The sequence below is a fragment of the Orcinus orca genome, chromosome 2, assembly GCF_937001465.1.
Source record: "Orcinus orca chromosome 2, mOrcOrc1.1, whole genome shotgun sequence".
In the NCBI taxonomy this organism is placed as follows: Eukaryota; Metazoa; Chordata; class Mammalia; order Artiodactyla; family Delphinidae; genus Orcinus; species Orcinus orca.
Window position 1 is genome coordinate 173,093,226 of NC_064560.1, and position 18,898 is coordinate 173,112,123.

The 18,898-nt window shown below is 55.5% G+C and overlaps 2 protein-coding genes across 4 annotated transcripts in view; one reads left to right on the plus strand and one right to left on the minus strand.

Annotated features, from left to right (window-relative positions):
* Window positions 1-18,898, minus strand: part of MIDEAS (mitotic deacetylase associated SANT domain protein) — a 66,938-nt gene that overhangs the window by 23,128 nt on the left and 24,912 nt on the right. The window contains exon 1 of one of the 3 annotated variants that reach the window (XM_033440267.2): window positions 18,186-18,324. The exons of 1 other annotated variant lie outside the window; for it this stretch is intronic. The gene's annotated coding sequence lies outside the window, so the exon portion shown is untranslated. Of the gene's footprint in view, window positions 1-18,174; window positions 18,325-18,898 lie in introns of those variants that run through there. One more of the 3 variants, XM_033440235.2, reaches the window with a different exon arrangement.
* LOC125963476 (nascent polypeptide-associated complex subunit alpha, muscle-specific form-like) lies at window positions 1,060-18,779 on the plus strand. Its single transcript, XM_049705860.1, has 5 exons — window positions 1,060-1,287; window positions 1,490-1,631; window positions 2,984-3,039; window positions 6,800-6,867; window positions 17,609-18,779. The coding sequence occupies exons 1-5, from the start codon at window positions 1,060-1,062 to the stop codon at window positions 18,777-18,779; spliced, it is 1,665 nt and encodes a 554-aa protein (XP_049561817.1).

Consider the following 18,898-nt stretch of genomic DNA (forward strand, 5'->3'; position numbering starts at 1 on the left):
GCCCCTGCAGTCAAGCTGGGATAAGGGGTAACAGAGGCCATGCTGGGTTCCGTACTCGTCTGAAGCCAGGCCCCAGCCTACTGGGCAGCCAAGCAGGTCCTCTCACATCTGTCCAGGCAGTGGCCTCCCCAGTAGACCCCGCAGGAGTGTTTTCAGCCAATGCCTCCTCTGACACTCCATGCACCTCTCAGACAGGAAATGGAGAAAACATTAGTCATTCCCAACTGTGCAGCCCATGGGTTGGGAGGTCCACCAGGCCCTTGCAGAGTCCTGGGTCCACGTCCTTTACACTGAGGCACGTAGGTGAGGCCCCGAAGCGTGTGTGCAGTCCTAACCCCACCCCTGGGAGGAGCTGCTGGGTGGAACTGTGGCTGCTAGTGTTCCCCAACTGAGCATGGAATAGAAACCTGTTTTGCAACCTGGGCTGACTGGAGACAGGATCTGGCCTGGTAGCTGGTCAGCAGTCCCCACCCATCCTCCTCCACTGCCAGAGAACTCCTGGCATCTTGAGCAAAGGAAGAATATAGCTACGATACTGAGGGGGGTGCAGATTTCTAGAACTTAGGTCCAGAAGGTTTCTCCATGACATGGTGTGACTAAAGTGCTCACAGTGTTCCTGTGTTTGTTTTCTAACTTGATTAAAAAAAAAAAAAGATTGCTCTATTTATGCTGCTACAGAGGAACTGAGTCCAGTATTTTATAATTTACTGTGTTTTTATTACTTACATGCAAGTTATAACTTACACCTATACCTTGCGTGTATTTTCAAAGACTTTTTCTTTCTTCAGAGAGGGTTGGTTTTGTCTTTTGTTTTGTTTGCCTCTCTGGGAAGTTGGTGAGGGTGGGAGCTACATGGCCCACCTCTTCCCCATGCTAAGATTCTGATCCTGAGCCAGTCCGTCTAGCAGAGGAGGGGAGCTCAGGAAGCCCCCGCGAATAAATCTGAAGGTCCAGGCTGACCTCAGACGTCAGAACCTAGATGCCCCAGGTCATCGTTAGCAGCCCCGCGAGTTCCCAGGAAACCAGCCGAGAGGCGCAGAGGAGGAGGGCTGGCTGGGCATGCCGGGCAGGCTCTGGTATAAAGCCCTGGCTACACCCGGCGATGCCCCTGGCCCCAGGGAGGCGGCCGTGCTATCGCTCCTCCGCACGCTTCCGCAGCTCCCCAGCCCTTCCCCTCCCGCGGCTGCCTTGACTCACTCCAACCCCCTGCTGCCTTTCACTTTCACCCAGCACCCAGAAGGGGAGGAACTTCCTCCTCCATTTCCTTCCTCAGCTCCCGGCCCTGCTGTGAGTGAGAGCGACTCTCCGTGCTCGCACCCCCTTTGTCTCGCATATGGAAGCTGGGGGAGGGGGAAACTAGGAGGGCATCCAAGTCACCCAGGCCCCGCCACCGGGGGAGGATTCGGACAAGTAGCGAGTGCTGAGGCCACAGAAACCGCCTTCTGAACAAACCCCTTTCTCTTGCTTTTAAACTCTCATTTCCTGACAGCCAACCCAACACAGAGCAGAGACCCAAAAGCCAGCCCCCAGACTGAAAACAACCCTGGGCGCCATCGTGAAGCTGCAGGGTGGGGCCGTCCCGGCTATGAGAGTCCCGCTCTGCCTCTCCAATCAGAATGAACCAACTACAAGTACGTGTGTGTCTGCAGAAGCAAGACAGAGGAAGGAAGAACGTGCTGTGGGGGGGGCGGGGGGGGGAGTTGGCAGGTCCACGTGCCTCCAGGGAACTGGGAGCTTCTCCCCCCGCCCCCCGGCAGTACAGGCACCCCCCATTGCAGCCCTGTTGCCTGGTGAGCCACAGCACAGGCTTGGGGCTTGGAGGAGGGGAAGGCACACGTGGCAGATGGGTCTGAGTGCACGTGCGCGTGCGTGCCTGATGGAGGGTACCAGGCGCGGGGATGGCCGCTCAGCGCCTAGGGGAGGGCGACTGCACACTTGGGGTTGGGGAGATGGGGGCGGAGTCTGTGAAAGGGGATCCAAGGCAGGGCTGCTCCTGCCCCAGTCCACACTGGCTGGCCTGCAGCTGCTTGGTCAGGTCTGCTCTGCCTCCCACCCCCCACCCTACACATCGAGGGGGCCCTTCACTCCTGACACCACAGTAGGTTTCCAAAGCGGGGCCAGGGACTTCTTTAGAAGAAATCAAGGGGGCCAGTTCTGGGGAGGCTGAAGCTTCTGCAGCGGCCTCCCTGTCATCCCCGTTGTAAGGCTGCTAACAATGCTAAGAGCACAGACACCCAGACCTGGGACCCTTGAAGAAGAAAGATCAGTATCTGGGCTGTTGGGGGGAGGGCGGGGGGGAGAGTGGAAGAGGCCTGGGAGGTAGGAGGGGAGGGGACACACCAAGGCAGCAGGGTATGCAGTAGGGTATGTAGCAGTAGTAGTAACAGCTAGTAGTTGTAATAACAACAACAACAACAATACACCTGTGCCAGGCAGATCCTAAGTACTCTGTGCATGGTTTTTTGGTGTGTGTGTGTGCATGTTTAATTCCCAGAACAGCTTTATAAAGCAGCATGAAGCAGTGTTATTTTAACCTCCATTTTACAGGTGAGCTAGACAAGCTCTAAAGGGCTGAAAAAAATTGCCAGTGGTCACACGGTAACTACATTGCAGAGCCAGGGCTCGAATTTAGGTCCGTCTGACTCCAAGACCAAACTCTTATTCCCTGTCCCTAAGACATGCCGCTAAGACACCAGGCCCTTTCTGCACACCTCCCTCCCACAGCATGCTCTCGACAGTCTCAGAGCAAGGATTTTCCCAACACGGATCTCCCTCCTCACTGGCGCTAGGAAGCCCCTTCCCCTCACCTGAACTGTAGGCAGGTAACCCTCTCCTATTCTGCGCCGGTACAGCTGAGACCCTCAGACCTACAGGAAGGGAGGGAAGGGAAGGGGGGCTGCCTCACAGAGGCGCCAGCAGGTGTGGGAGGTCCACTGGCAGGGAGGCCTGAGACTGCACTGGTCACTTCCGCCTCATTCTCCAGACCTGGACCCTCCAGCCCCTGCAAGCCCACCCCTGCCTGAGTTCTGGTGGCTGCAGGTGGGGCTGCCAGCTCTCATACGCCACTCATACCTCACAGCCTGCGAGTCTGGCCAGGACTGAGCCACTTCCTCCCATTTCTTCTGCCCCAGCCCTCCTCTGTCCCTCAGGTGGAAGTCTGCCTGGTCTTCCTCAACAATGAGGAAGAGGAAGCAAGCCGTCCTTTCTGAAGGCTCCCAACAGATGGGCCAACTCCCTGAAGTTGCAGGGAAGAGGGTGTAATGAGGAACTCCTGCAGGCAGCTCACCCTTGGGACCAGCTGCAGGGCCTCTGACAACGGATGCAGAAACACTGCAAAAGGAAATCCACAGACATAACGGGGCCCCAGACACTCACACCCACTCTTATCAGTCTGACTGTCAAGGCTCTATTCACTCTTCCCTTCCTCTGGGAGCCTCACTGCTGCAACCAGTCCCTGACCACACCACAGACAGCCCTGGGCAGAAGACATAGCCAGCATCTGATCTCAACAGCCAGGGACCTCTGGGGCTTTCAGGAGCATCTATGGTGAAAAACACTTTCTCTCTACCGAAGAAGCAACGTGCAATAAGTAAAGAAAACAGTGCTGAAACCACATGTATTCTGCACACACATGAGGGAAGGTATTGAAAAGGCTGTTGGGTGTTCTATGCTTGTGGTGACACCACGCCCTCCAAGGACAGCAACCAGAACACGTACCGCTCCCCACGTGCCATAAGCACCCCAACCGCATGCGTGACATTGGCTGGGGGAGTCCAGTGAGCCCTCACCACAGGGCAATGGGGCCAGGCCATGCATGACCACTGAGGGGACCAGGGCCACTCACAAGCTTGGGGCACTCAATGCGGCCATCCAAGAGACAAGACTGTTGTGAGTCAAGGTTACGCAGGCCAGGAAAGGGGTGCCCAACTTGGTCCCGGCGGCCACGGGGCCTCAGCTCTGACCTGGGGCTGAGAGCCGACTGAAGGACACCCCGACCCTGGGAGGCTAGCTAATGCTCCGAGCTCCTGCTCTTACCTGGGCCACCCCTGGCCCCGCAAACTCAGCACTAGGAAGAGGGGGAGTCACAGCTCATGCATCTCCAACCCGAGGCAAACAGACTTCAATATGGCACCCAACAAAGGTCTAGGCCAGCCAGCTCACTGAGCACCAAAGAGGCTGTCTTAGGACAAAGTCTAAACTCCTCATCCAGCCCACAGGTCCCTGCAGACTTGGGCTCCTGCCACTTCTCTCAACACTCCACGCTGGAGCCATCACTCAGTGCTGTTGCTGCTTTGCCTCCAGGTCTGTGCCCAGGCAGTTCCTCTGCCTAGCACACATTCCCAACCTTTTCATCTGACCAAGTCCTACTCACCTTTCAGGTTTCAGACACTGCTTCCTCTGGGAAGTCTGCCCTCATCCCAAGTCTGAGCCAGGTACTATACTCTGAGCCCATAACACCTCCTAAACCCCATGACTGGACTCAGCACACTGAATTCCGGGTGCCTACTTCTTAGTCCCCAGCAGACAGCAAACTCCAGGGGGCAGAGTCTGCAGATCATTGTACCTTGGCACTTGGCTTGTACCTGCCTCTTAGGCTGCTCATTCAAGACTGCACCCAAGGTGAGTCAGAGCCACTGCTCACGGCCAGTGTATCCACCGTGGGCTCCTGCCCAGCCCTGACTTCTGATCTCTCTCCCTGATGCACATCAGAGCTCCTGAGCACATCATGCTGAGATGAAGTGAAGAGGCCCAGCCGCCTAACCCCACCCCATCCCATCCCATCAGTGGCCCCAGGTCCTATCCAACTAAGCTGAACACAAATCCTTCTCTACTTGCGGGCCCGTAAGCCACTTGCCCCTTGACTGTCACTCACTGCCCCACACTACATGCAGGACAACTGACAAAGAGCCAGCCCCACTGTTGCCCCCTGTCCCATTCTTCTTCCCTCAAGGCTTCCCACTCCGGCCTAGGCCAAGGCCAGGGACATGAGCCTGTGGATCTGTTTATCTCATGCTCTGACCTGTCTGGGCTGAGCCTGAAGACACCGAGGTATCTGGCTAGGATGCCCGGGGCAGTGATGAGGGGCCCTCCCTAGAGGAACCCTGCATGGCCCCAGCTGGCCCTCCAGTCCAGACTCACATCCTGAAAAGCTCTCTCTCAAATACTCTGGGGCCTTTGGCTACAGCCAGACTGGGCGAGTGGCCTGAAATTGCCATCTTGGGCCAGCTAGAGTTGCCCAAGCCCTAGGTAGACCTTGCCTCTGGGCACAGTGCGATGATCTCAATGCTGTGTGCACCCCCTCTAACTGGGAGCTCACACCCAGGCTGCAGGGCCCCATTTCTCCAAGCCACTGGACATACAAGTCCTGTTCTCAAGGGGTATGTAAAACCAATAAGGAAGGAGACGCCAGCCACAGAGATGAGGACCTGCCTCCCACAAGTGTCACTTCCCCTGGGGACGTGAGAGAGCAGGCCCCGTGTTGTGCCCGTTCCCAGTCCAGAGAGAGTCCCAGGATTATCACTTCTCCAGACTGAACTTCAGCCCTTAGAGGCCAGGGCATGAGTCCCAGGGGCTCAGCCATCAAGCTGGACAGGCTCAGAGGCTTGGCCAGGGTTCGAGCTGCCTGAAGTTTGAGCTTTGACTGTAAAAATGCCAACATTGAGATGCTTTTAAAGGGATACAGGTAAGAGGAAATCCTTTGCCTTATTATGCACCCCCCAGGGCTTCATTCAGGCATCTACCTTTATCATCTCCTCCCCCACTACCCCACAAACACCCTCAGGATGTCCATAAAAGTCAGGATAGCCAGGTCCATTTTATAGAAGGGAAGCTGAGGCAGAGAGAAAACACTGAGTCGTAGGCAGAGCCAGGAAAGGACTGAGCCTCCAGGCCCAGCTTCCGCCCATACTCAGGGTGGGGGTGGGGGTGGGGGCGCTGGCTGCCTCCCTCCTAGACAAGGGCCACAAAGGATCACAGGCAGCTCAGGAAACCCCCTTCTACAGGACTCGGGACTCCCAGGGGGTAAAATGGAAGCTGGCAGGATCAGGCTCTGTCCAGAAGAGACAAAGCAAGTGTCCCTGCAGCCAGCCCTGCAGTGACCGAGCCTCTGGAGCGGGCTTCATGAGGGCCTCACAACCCTGTCTATGCCCTACAGGGCTCACGCCACCAGAGGCTGCTCCAGCTCCCCCCTCCCCTCCTGGAAGGGCCTGGCTCAACGGCAGGTCTAGGGCAGGGCTCCCTGGAGTCTGTGCCTGAGGCCGAGTGCCAGACTCTGTCCCAGACCAACATACAGAGAAGGCCATTCACAGGGACCTCCCTTAACATGGCCCTGCCCTGCTTACTGTGCCCTCCCACAAACACACACCCTCTGTAGCCCTGCAGGTCTGCCCACTGCCCCTTCATCCACTCAACAAGCATTTGCTGAGCACTGGCTGTAAGCCAGGCTCTGGGGAGACACAGGAGACGAGGTACAGTCCCTACCCACACAGAGCCCCCAGTCCAATGGGGGAGAAAACAGAAACACACACTGATCATAACGCAAGGTGGCCTGTCCTGGGGCTCGAGATACACACAGGGAATAAGTGACCCCGGGGAGATTTCCCCGGCTTTGAGCCTTTGCTGGAGCTGTCACCTCTGCCTGGAAGCCCTGCCTCCACTGACAACCTGCCTCCCTCAAAGCCTCCCTCTTCCAGGCAGCCCTCTGGCACATACTGTTCTCACCCTTTCTGAATCTTCGTGCTCTTACTCCCTATTAACCACCAGCTCACAAGGCTTCTGCAATTCCCTTCTGTTTCCGCAGCAAGGCTGGGAGAAGCAGGGCCTGGAGGCAGTGTGGCCCAATGGAGAGGGCAGTGAACTGGTTGTCAGGTAATCCGGCGTCTGGTCCAGGAACCGCCGCTCAATGGTTTCTGCCTTTGAGGAATTTGGGAGCCAGGGGTTGGGGTGGGGGGGTGGAGAAGCCCTGTGTCCAGGAATCACCCTTGTAATGAGCAACTGCCACAATAAACAGTAGCCACCAGCACTGCCCATGTGTCCAATGTGTGTGAGTATTGCTCACTTGTATAACCACTTATCCCCATCTGAGAAATGAGGAAACGCTGGCTCTGAAAAGTAACTTGTTCCAGGTCACAGCCGGAGGTCCTTTGTGAGGAGCCAGGATTCTAATCCAAGCCTACCAAGCCCAAACCAGGTCTCCATCACACTCTGCTGCCTGTCAGTGTTGAGCAGTGGTTCTCAAACCTACCCTGAGAGATTATTAGTTCATGGGTCTGGTAACGGGGAGGAAATCAAGGTGGGAAATCCACAATGCTTCATAAGCAGCCCAGGTGGCACCCGGGTGCTGGAGCAGAGGAACGGCTGGAGGGTCAGGGCCTGGCACAGTGCAGTTTCCAAGGACCCACTGCTCCTCATTCCCCTGGGAGCCACCTGCCAGGGTGTCGTGTCCTGCACAGGAGGCATGAGGGGTCCCATGAGCCCTAGGGCTGACCATGGCTCTTAGAGTGCCCAATGCCCAAGTGAGTGCCCATGTTTACTGAGCTTCTACTATCTGCCAAACACAGTGCTGAGTGCATTGCTGGCAATGTCTTATTTAACCCTCACTCTTCTTTGTCCCATTTTACAGCTCTGGAATGGTATACTCAAAAGTATCTACTTAACACAAAAGAAGACAGTAACGGAGTAACAGAGGAACAAAAAAAAGACATTAGACAGAAAGCCAATAGCAAAAATGGCAGACATCAATCCAACCTTTTTAATAATTACTTTAAATGTAAATAGATTAACACCTCAATTAAAAGGCAGAGTTTGGGAAAATGGGTTTAAAAAAACCATGATCCATGGTGGCGCAGTGGTTGAGAGTCTGCCTGCCGATGCAGGGGACACGGGTTCGTGTCCCGGTCCGGGAAGATCCCACATGCCGCGGAGCGGCTGGGCCCGTGAGCCATGGCTGCTGAGCCTGCGCGTCCGCAGCCTGTGCTCCGCAACGGGAGAGGCCACAACAGTGAGAGGCCCGCGTACCGCAAAAAAACAAAACAAAACAAAACGAAAACCATGATCCAACTGTTAACAAAAGACACACACTTTAGATTTAAAGACACTAATAGGCTGAAAGTGAGAGGATGGAAAAAGATATACCATCCTAACAGTAACCAAAAGAGAGCTGGGAATGGCTATGCTAATATTAGACAAAATAGACTTTAAGGCAAAAACTCTTATTAGAGACAAAGAAGGACACTTTATAATGACAAATATGTCTACCCATTAAGAGGATATTACAATTATAAATGTATTTGCACCTAACAACAGAGCCCCCAAAATATATGAAGCAAAAACTGTCAGAATTGAAGGGGAAATTCAACAATAAGAGTTGGAGCCTTCACTTTCAAGAATTCAACAATAAGAGTTGGAGCCTTCACTTTCAAGAATGGATAGAACAACTAAACAGAAGATCAACAAGGAAACAGAAGACTTGAACACTATAAAGCAAACAGACCCAACAGATATCCATAGAACCTTCCACTCAACAACAGCAGAATATCCATTCTTCTCAAGGGTACACAGAATATTCTCCAGGATAGATCATAAATTAGGCCATAAAACAAGTCTCAATAAATTTGAAAGGGTTGAAATCATACAAAGTATGTTCTCCAATCAAAATGAGATAAAATTAGAATCAAAAATAGAAGGAAATTTGGGGAATTTACAGGAAATGAAAGTTAGAAGTAACTTGTCAAGTTCTCAGCTCAGAAAGGCCACTCCTTCCTTACTCAGACCATATTCTCCACACCTTCTGCACAGCCCTAGGAAGCTGCAGATCTCAGATTTTTGCAAATGCCTGGGTAGCTCCACACCAGACACACACTGAACCTGACCCCAATCTTGATCCCGGAATCAAAACAGCTGGGGAGGGAGAGCCCTTTAGGGCTGTAACAGCTTGTTATTCAGCCCTACTTCTCCCCGGGAAGACGGCCACAAGCAAACATCTTCACTTCCCCAGTCTACAGAATGTCCAAAAGGCAGATCCTTCCCAAAAGAAGGAAGCTAACATATACAGAGCACTTTCCCCACGCCAGGTACCTGACATACCCTAATCCACGCACACAAACTTCCCACCCAGGCATCTCATTGTCCCCATTCTACAGAGGGAAACTGAGGCTCTGTTATTAAGGTGGCAGAAGCAAGATTCAAAATCTTGTTGTCTGCCTTTAAAGTCCTTGGTCTTTCCATCATCCTTCCAGAAAAATCCCAAATCTACACTTGTTGTGGGCTTCAGAAGGAATGCTATACAGGAGAACCCCACAAAGCCAGCTGTGGATCCTCCCCTTTCTCATGCTCCCTCCCAGAACTGCTGCTTTTCCTGGGGCCATTTCCAAGTAGAGCATAGTATATAACACTCCCTCCCAAGAAATAATCCCAGCCCCAGCCTGCAGAAACAGTCTCCCCTCGAGACCGTGAACATCTGTAAGACCCCCTGGAAGCTAGGACAGCCCATAGGGCTTTGAGGTGGGAGGACTGCAGGCGTGAGCTGGGAGCTGCAGTCAGCAGGATCACCCTCTGGAATAAGAGCCTCCACAACACATGGAGAAAGGTGGCTTGTGCCTCTCTTCAGAGCCAGCCACCAAAGCAGGGCATAGTTGCGGAAGCTGAACAGATTCCAAATATCAAGGGATGCTGCATCTCACTCAGTCCAATTCCTTGTTCCACAAAGCAGCCCAGAGAAGGAAAGAAACTTGCCTGCAAATACACAGACAGGAGCAAGAATCAAGGCCCAGAAGCAAGGACACCAATAACAACGCTTCATGCCTCCATTTAGGAGGCCCCACCTTTTGGCAAGACACTGGGCAGGGCTTGGAGCCAAAGTGAAACCTCGACGTCACAAACGTAAGGCTTCTACTTCACCATCATCTCCACCGCTAACATTTCTTGGAGGCACTACTATGTGCCAAGCATCGTGCTGAGCACTCTACACACATGGTCCCGTTTAATCCTCACGGCAAGGCAGGTATCATTACACTCCCATTTCTCAACGAGGCACCTGAAGATCTGAGGTCACAGGAGGATAGAGGCAATGCCAGGACTGGAACCCAGAGCGTTTTCTGCAGGGCCTCGGGCTCAGCCTCCTGCTTGGGTACACATCAGGCTATTTGGGATGGATGGCAGCAGGCTCTGGGCTGTTCACATCTCCCTGGAGAGCAGCTTCAGCTGGCCTGAAAACCAGTCATGTCCTGGAAGCGTGGCTGGTCAGGAAAGGTGAGTGAGAGGGGCCTGGGAGGCGAGTGGCTTTGAAAATGAAGATGCTCCTGGTGATTACCACCACTGGGCCAACCTGTGAAGCTCAACATCTTCAGTTCAAGAGGAAGCCACATCCCTCCCACACTCTCCAACCCCACACCCACAGTTGGCCAACAGCTCTTTAAAAATAAAGCGGTGACTCGCCCCAAATCCCCATGGGGCCCAGGTTCCTGCCCCTTCCCCTGGCACACTGAAATCTGGGTCAAGTCAGTCCACGCTTGGGTTCCTACTAGTGCCAATGCCCCCACCCAGGGCACTGAGCATCAGTCCCAGCATGACAAGCTACCTCTCTGCATGGGGCTCTCAGGAGGGTTTCCTCTCAAGAAATGAAACTACTGAATAAAGGTTGTTCATTGCACATCCTAAAGAAGGGAGACAGATAGTGCCCACCCACTCCAAAGATCACTGGTCCAAATCTCAGTTTCATGGCTGATGGGCCCGAAGCCCTGAGAGGTAACATGATTTGCCCAAGAACACACGGCTCATTACTTGGGTAGAGCTGTGTTCAGGGCCTCCCAGGGGATGTTCTCACACTCAGCACTCCCTCAGACCTGGCTCTGCTGCCTCTTCTCAGGAGAAAGGAAGCGGGGGGTGGGCAGGAGCGGTGTCTAGTTGTGGTGTCTTCATCAGCTCTGGCTCATCTGCCTGGCCAGCTCCAGAAGGAGCTAGGACCTACCTGATGGCCTGGGGGAAGAGGGGGAGGGGAGTTTTTTCAGGGGGTCATCCTGCTGGTTTGGAGGATAAGAATGGGGATAATATGGCTCCCCAATACTTGCTAGTGACCAAGAAGAACAAAACCTTGCTGCCAGCAGAGGTGGGGCGGCTCTCAACATGGCTGCCTAGGGCCTCCTAGACGGGCTGCAGAGTGGGCACAGAGAGCCAGCCATCTGCCCCCCTCGTCCAGGCATCCAGTCAGTGTCACGGCCTTTCTCAGGTCCTGGTCAAGATCCAGGGCCTCGGCCAAATGCTCACACATTCCTTGCGTTTCTCCAGTCTCTGAGCAGCTGCTGCAGGCCCTCGTCTCCTGTGCTGATTTATTCTTTATTGTTCCTGAAATACACCCAGAGGCCTTTGGCACCAGGCACCAGCACAGCATCCAGCCCAAACCCCGAGTACACACCAACCAGGCTCTCTGGGACCTGAGCCAAGCCAGCCGGCATGATGGGCCCTGGGGTCAGACCCAGCAGCCAGGAAGGGAGGCCCAAGATCCCACCCACTCCAGCCTATGGTCCTAGAGCTGTTCTCAGACTACGGAGGCTGGGATATTTGGGGAGACGGAGATGCTTGCAAGGTTTCTGGGAGGGCTAAACTAAACCTTTCCACTCCTCTCATGCACAAGTGACTCCCCAGCAATCCCCCCCAACACACACACACAGCGGACCCCCACGTACCTATCGCCCTGCACAGCAGGGCCTCGTGGCTCAGGCTGGGCTTCTCGCTACCCTGTAAAGTGTTTGGAGAGGGAGGCCTCAGAGGGGTCTTCCCCACCCTTCCCAGCCCAAAATATCTCCCCTATCAGCCAGCTAATGGTGCCTGAATTCCTACCATCAACACTTCATTCCTAGGGTCAAAGCATTGTTCCCTGTGCACATGAAAATAGCCAGTAGAAGTGTGGGAGCTGCCTGGTAAAAAGACAGGGCTTTGGGGTCAAACAGGATGTGTCCTGGCTTCTCCAATCACCTGCCTCTCTGTGGGCCTCAGTTTCCCTACCAGTAAACAGGCACAATATTTTCATCTCATAGTTATTGTGGGATTAAATGAGGGTTTTTTATTTATATATATATATATATATATATATATATATACATACACACACACACACACACACACACCCATGGAGTGCCTGGCACAAAGTAAGAACTCGATAAATGTGATTTCATTTCCCCCTTGCTGGGCAGGGGCAGATCATTCATTATTAGTCTTCAACACCTGGAAGGGAATGAAATGGCCTCTTCCAGTTCCACAGCCGGCTGAGAGCAGGGCTGACCAGACAGGAACAGGACAAGGGGACTAGGAATCCCAGCAACAGTGCTGGGCTCTGCAGGCATCTGGCCTAGGGACCCAGGAGGAGCACACTCAGCACAGGCCTCCCCAGAACTCAGCTGCGCCAGCAGGGCCTGCAGGGACATGGCGGGACAAGAGTCCCCAGATAAAACCTGGCAGAGCTTCCCAGCCCATAGTGGAGTCTCCACCCTCCTGGGCTCCCTCTAAGAGCAGTAAAAGGGAAAGGCCATCACCTGAGGGAGGCTGGGGAGACGGTGGTCACAGAAAGTCTGAACAGGGATGCCAGAGGCACCGGGGCCTGCAGGGAGCAAGTAAGCCTGCCCCGAGGCCACCACAGTGAAAGTCCCACAAGTAGAAGTGGCCGCCTGGTTATTTTTGGTACCTCTTCTGCCCAAAGCCAGCAAGGAAAGGCAGCTGCTAGCAACCTGGAAGGGCTGTTTACACTCAAGTGTGCAAGCACTGTGCAAGGACAAAAAGAGCACCAGCAGCCACCGTGCAGGAGGGCCTCTGCCCCTGCCTTCCTCTCCCGTCTGTCCCTGTACAGTCCAATCTGCACGCTGCATAGCCCACAGAGCGTGGGTACTTCTGCTTTCAGTCAGATCCAGTCTCCTAACCACAAAACTCACTCACACACACACAAACAGACAAATAACTATGGAGCCAGCTGAAGACTGGGCCACACCCAGGAGCCGAGACAGTATTCCTCTGGGCTCTTCCTGCACTGAAGCGGCCCTTCCCCGTTTTGAAACTGGGAGGGGCAGGGACCAGGGGCAGGACAGAGGAGCCTTTTCTCTGTGAAGCGAAAGTGGGGACAGTCTATGGAACTTCAAGGAACTCGCTGCCTCTCAGCTTCCCCATTTGAAAGTGAAGGACTAGATGTCCCAAAGTGTTTTCCAGCTCTGGGTAAATCCTGGGAGCTGGAGAGCCCAGAACTAGGACCCAGGGCCAGCTGAAGAGGTCAAAGCCAGGTCAGGTGGGATGAAGGATCTGAGGCCAGCCAGATGCGCCCCAAGAGCTGCCGGGCAGGCTGGGGGGAGGAGGAGGAAGGGGGAGAAAGGCCAGACTACTTGCACTCGCAGGATTTTGAGTTTCTGGGATCTCTTCCGAGTTCCAGGGCCTTCCCCTCCCAGGAACTGGCAAATTCTGGCAACAGCAGGCGGGCTTGGGGTCTCTGTCTGCCCAGCTGCTGGAAAAAGCTGGGAATCGAAATCCCCCACTATTTTCCCTCCTCTCTGGACCCCATTTCCCCAGAGAAGACGGGTGGCCTCAGAGGGAACCCCCTTCTGGCTGCAAGCCTGTTGTACTTCCCTCTCTCCAAGCTTCGGCCAGGACAAATTTGCCCTGGCTGTTCCCCTCCCCCCTTCCTGAGACTCCTAGAGGAAGAAGCATTGCCTGGAAAATATAACACTCACCACAAGCTCCCTGTGGTTGGAGAGAAAGGCAGAGGGAACAGAGAGCACCTTCCCCGGCTGGCCATAGCACCAGGATCCGTTCCAGGAAGAGCAAGATCAAGAACCACTGCCTGGGACGGCTCAGGCCTCCAGCCCCTCTCCTCCCCACCAGTCCCCGAAAACCACAACTGGTAAGTTGAGTCCCGCAGGGAGCCCCCGACCCTCACCCCTGCAAAACCCCAGCTCTCTTCAGACATGTGTTAACTTTCTTCTTATATAATATCTTGGTGTTCCCCCCACCCTCCCACTCCACCCTTGCTACCTGGTGAAACAGCCGAAGTGCTTTTAGGAGCAACTCCCACCCCAGGCTCCACCCGAACTCCACTGAGGTCACACTGAGAGGCTTCAGGTGAAGCGAAGACAGGAGGATTTTTTCCTTGGCTTTCTAAAGCAGCCTTCCTCCCACCCACCTGAGCAGTTCAGCCTGAGGCCTGGGCGGGTAAGTTCCCGAGAGCACAATATGATCTCTGGGAAGCTGAGCCCTTAACCCTCCGCTGCAGGGACAGAATCCCTTGCAAAAGTACACAGGCCGCAGGGTCTGGGCTGGTCCAGGCTGGAGTGCTCACACAGTTTTGCCCAGGGCCTAGGGAGTTCGAAAATGAGCTTCATTTACATAAGCCCAGTGGCCTGGAAGGGTACCCTCCTACCACAAGCAGGTGACCCTGCATTTCCTTTTCCCTGGAAGGAGCAAAAGGCAAACAGGAGCTGGGCTTGGTAGGAACTGGTGAAATGCTAGCCATCATCTGTTGAGTACCTACTGTGTGCCAGTCACTTTGCATGCATGATCTTGTTTAACCTTTGTAGCAACCCTATGAGTAATTATTATCATCCCCATTTTATAGGTAGGGAAACTGAGGCTCAGGAAGTTAAGCAATGCTCAAAGCCACACAGCAAGTGGGGCAGCTGAACCCAGGTCTGCCCAGGCCTCATTCCTATGCCCCTGCCAGGCTTCCTTCAGAGTCACTGCCCAGGTTATTGTCCACCACCATCCAGGAATGGTGTTCTGAGTGCGGGGAGGGAAGTAGGTGTACACAAGTTTTGCCTGATGGCTCTGGAATCCTAACTGATGTCCCACTGACTGTTATTGTTCCCAAGTGCGTGACTGTGAGAGCCCCTGTAAGTGTGCGTGTGTTGGGGGTGGAGGGAGGGTGATCTGGATTCCAAAGAGCAGTTTCCAACACTGAAGTTATGCTGTAATGCTTCTGATTCATAAAATGAGCTCACAGTCTCACGATATCCTGAATGCTGCTTCGAATGCAAATGCAGATCCCACAAGTAAGAACTGGGGATTTCAGCACACTCCACCCAGCTCCAGCCCAGCTCCAGCCCAGCTCCAGCCCAGCTCCGAGGAGTTTACTTAGTTCAGCCCCACACAGCCAGAGCGATCCTGCCTGTGCAGAAGCAACTCTTCCAATGGAACACGACCCCTGGCTGCATTTCCTGTAGCCTGTGGAGTGTCAGGGAAGAATGGAGCCCCCAGGCTGCTTCTGTACTAATTCGAGCACACACAGGAAGGGTGCCAATTGGCCTGGCCAAAGGAAATGCCCAAGTTAGCAGATTCCCAGGCAGGAGGCTCCAACACTCTTTCACCCTGAGGTCCCACTGGGGTCAGGATTACTGGGACATATTCTCCAGAAGGCCAGCCATAGGGCAATGCCAGGAGACTGGGTTCACCAGCATCAGACTCACACATGGACCAACCCTTTTGAAAACAATGGCACAGTATGAATCCCGCAGCAGGACTCACTGGGCCCACCACATGCTAAGTCCACGTTTTCTGGATGGAGATCTTTCATTCATTTTGTTCAGCTAACATATGCTAAACACCTACTAGAAGCCGGACACTGTGGGAACAATATAGAGCATATGCTAGAGCAGAGCTATGATAATACTGAAATGTGCTTTCAACATTTGGTGTATATGTACTAACTTGCAAAATCCTCACCTCAACTCTTTGAAGGTATAGGAACTCTAGCTCCCAGTTTATGATTTGACCACCACATTGCAGTATGTGCACAAATGACTATATAAGGTGGAAATGAGTATTCAGAAGAAGGCTGAGGCTTCTCCAAAGAAGTGACATTTGAAACAGGATTAGAAGGATACGCAGGAATCTCCCAGCTATTTGTGGCCATGCCCGTTCCACCAGGAGCAAGGTTTCCTTCTGGGAGACCCAACTGCAGGAGAGGGGCTGTCAATGCCAAAGATTCCTGGACTGGACCCACTCCCCTTCCAGGACACTCTGCTCCATGCGCACCCCCCTGCCAATCCTTCTCCCACTCAGGGGCCCAGAGGCCTTGTCTCCACTGGGCATCCCTTCCGAGTTCTGCCGCCACAGGAGGCCTTCAGCTGAAATCTGTAACTGCATATTGCCTTTTTGTTTCTCCATTTATGAAAAGCAGCAGCCCACAGGGCTAAACACTCAAGCTATTTTTAAATCCCACATTTAAAAGTTGAACTCCCATCCCCATGGGCACTCCAGGGCACTCTTTCCTAGGGTGGGGTGAGGGGCTGACAGAGCCAGGAGGAGTGTGGGTTCTTCCCGATGCTTGGAGAGACCACACTGGCAGTGGTCAGGTCGTCCCAGAGCAAGCTGCATGGTTGGGGGGCGGGGGAGGAACCCTCCAGGTTCTTCACCCCGCTGGCCTCTGGGAGCTACTCAGACCAGAGTAACCTGCCAGAGGCCAATCCAATTAGAGTGGAGATTGGGCCAGAGCCATACAATGAGATGGTTTATCACAGTAACTGAGTGTTTACACCCCTATTATTCACTGTCCAGAGCCGTAGGAAAAGGAGGATCCACAAATTCCCAACCAGGGACGGTTTCTCCTTTCCCCTTCATCCTGAAGCCATCTAACAGCCTGTGAAAAGGGTGCATTTCTCTGATGTTAAAGCGGCACATGCACACCATCCCTAGGAGGTTCTGGAGCAAGACAAGTGGTTTCCTTCCCTTAGCAGGGGGCCCCACAAGGGAGACGAGGCTTCTCCTCAGAGCTGCATTTCTTCCACTTGCATCAGGCCTCCAGTCTCAATCCTGAAGCTGCAGGGCCAAGGAGAGGCCAGACCTCCAGACTGCCACCAGGCCAGGCTCCCCCGGTTGGAGCAGGCCAGACCTCCCCTCCATCCAGCCACAGCTGCCAACAGGGATCCCCTGAACACACGTGCCTAGGCGGCCTCCAGACTCACCCAAGGCCAGCCAGGTCTCCCCCATCCCACCGTCCCCTGAGCGAGGCTGCACAGGCTGGCACACAGGTCCCAGGTGGGACCGTGGAAGCAGGAAGTAGCCACTAAAGTTGTGACCGACAAAGTTTTAAATGGGGGAGAGTAACTTCCCCTTTCATCCTTGCAGCAGCTCACTCTGGAGGCTGGGCTGCAATACCCAGGGGCTCCCACTTCAGAGTGGCAGGTATCTCTTCTAGGTCCGCCTTCCTGAGGCTTCCTTGGGGCTGAGGCTTGAAAGCGTCAGACCCTTATCCAGAAGCCTGGTGGGGGCCCTAGACGTGCAACCTGGTGCATACGCTCCTGGATGTGTGAGTTGTAAGGGGAGTATGACTACCGCCACCAAGCCGGCCTTACGCAGGCTCCAGAAAAAAAACCCGGTCTCCCGAGTTCCGCACAGGCACCACCAAACGCAGCACAAGGTGAGGCGGCGGGAGAACTCCGCAGGCCGCGGCTGCACGGGGCGTGAGGGGTTGGGCGAAGGATGACAGGTCTGAGGTGCGCCAGCAGCCGGCAGCGCCGGGGTGCGCGGGGTGAGGCCGGTCCGCCCGCCCTAAACGCTCCAGCTTAGGCCTCAGCTGCACTGGCCCCGGTTCCCTGCCACCCCTGCAACTCTGTCCCCCAAACTCCGGGCGCGCGTGCAGTTTCCACGTCCGCTCTCGGGTGCACACGGGAAAGGGAAAGGGCTCCCGCACCAAGTTCCCGCAGCTCGCGAGACCCTCCTGTAGCTCCCGGACCCAGGCTCGGTCACGCAAGCCTGTCCCGGCGGACACCACGTTTCGCTCAGGCGGAGGAGGAGCCGCCGCTACCGCCGCGGGCCGGGTGGCTTGGGAGGGTTTTCCTGCCGGGGCCGCGCCTGGGTGGGCGGGGGCCGCGCGCAAGCTGCGTAGCTGCACAAACACGGCGGGTTGGCTCTGCACAGGCACTTGCGGGCGGGGGGTGCGGGCCGCCGAGGGGGCGGGCGGCAGGGCGGCAAACGCACGTACACAAGCGCGCCCCCCCCCACGGCCGCTCGGGCAGCAGAAGTTGCCACGCCGCGCCCCCCGTGGCTCCGCGCCCCCGCTCCGGGCCGCGCCTGCAGAGCTGCAGCCCGCGCCCCCAGCCGCCACTGCTTGCGCGCAGCCCGGGGTCCCTTGGCCGCCGCAGCCAGGCCGGGCTCTGCGCCGAGCCGCGTGCAGGCCTCGGCCGCCGGCCCAACAGCCCCACTTACCCTGCTCCTACCCGAGCTCCGGCATCGGCTGTCCCCTTTCCGCCGCGGGCCGCCGCCTTCGGTCGCCTCCCAGGCTCCAGCCGCCTGCACGCACTCCCGATTTTAAAAACAAACAGGCGCCGCCGCCTCCCCGCGACGCTCGCAGAATTTCCGCCAGCTCGCGCCTCCCGAGGCCGGGAAGTTTGCTGGCAGGGCCCGGGCGGGACGCGCGGGCTGTCACCCCTCGCTCCCGGCACAGGAGCCTCGGCGCAACCCGCGCCCGTGGTGTCCGCCTCGCGATCGCTCTCCCTCCCTCCGTGTCACCCCCCAGTCCTCCGATGCAGTGTCAGGATTGCACTGCTCTGACTCATCGGTTGAGCTCACAGCTTGAAAAAAAAAAAGAGAGAGAGAGAGGGCGAGAGGCAACAGCGAAGGAGGAGGACTCTCTGGCGTGCTACAAAGGATTGCACAACTCGGGGCTGGGAGCGCGGAGCGCCCAGCAGCGGGCCGGCGCGCGCGGCACGGCGGCGAGCAGGAACCAGCTCTACCACTTCATCAGCACAACTGTCTCGGGTCTGCCTCTCAGCCAGCAGGCCCGGCGCCGCCCACTTCCTGAGACCAAATAAGGCCGGAGAAGGCGTCTTTAAACCTCCGGCGGCTGCCCAGGCTGGGGATTTCCAGCAGACCTCACCTCCACTCCTAAGTCAGTCGCCACCCTCCCCCAGCCCAGGCCGGCGCCCCCGAT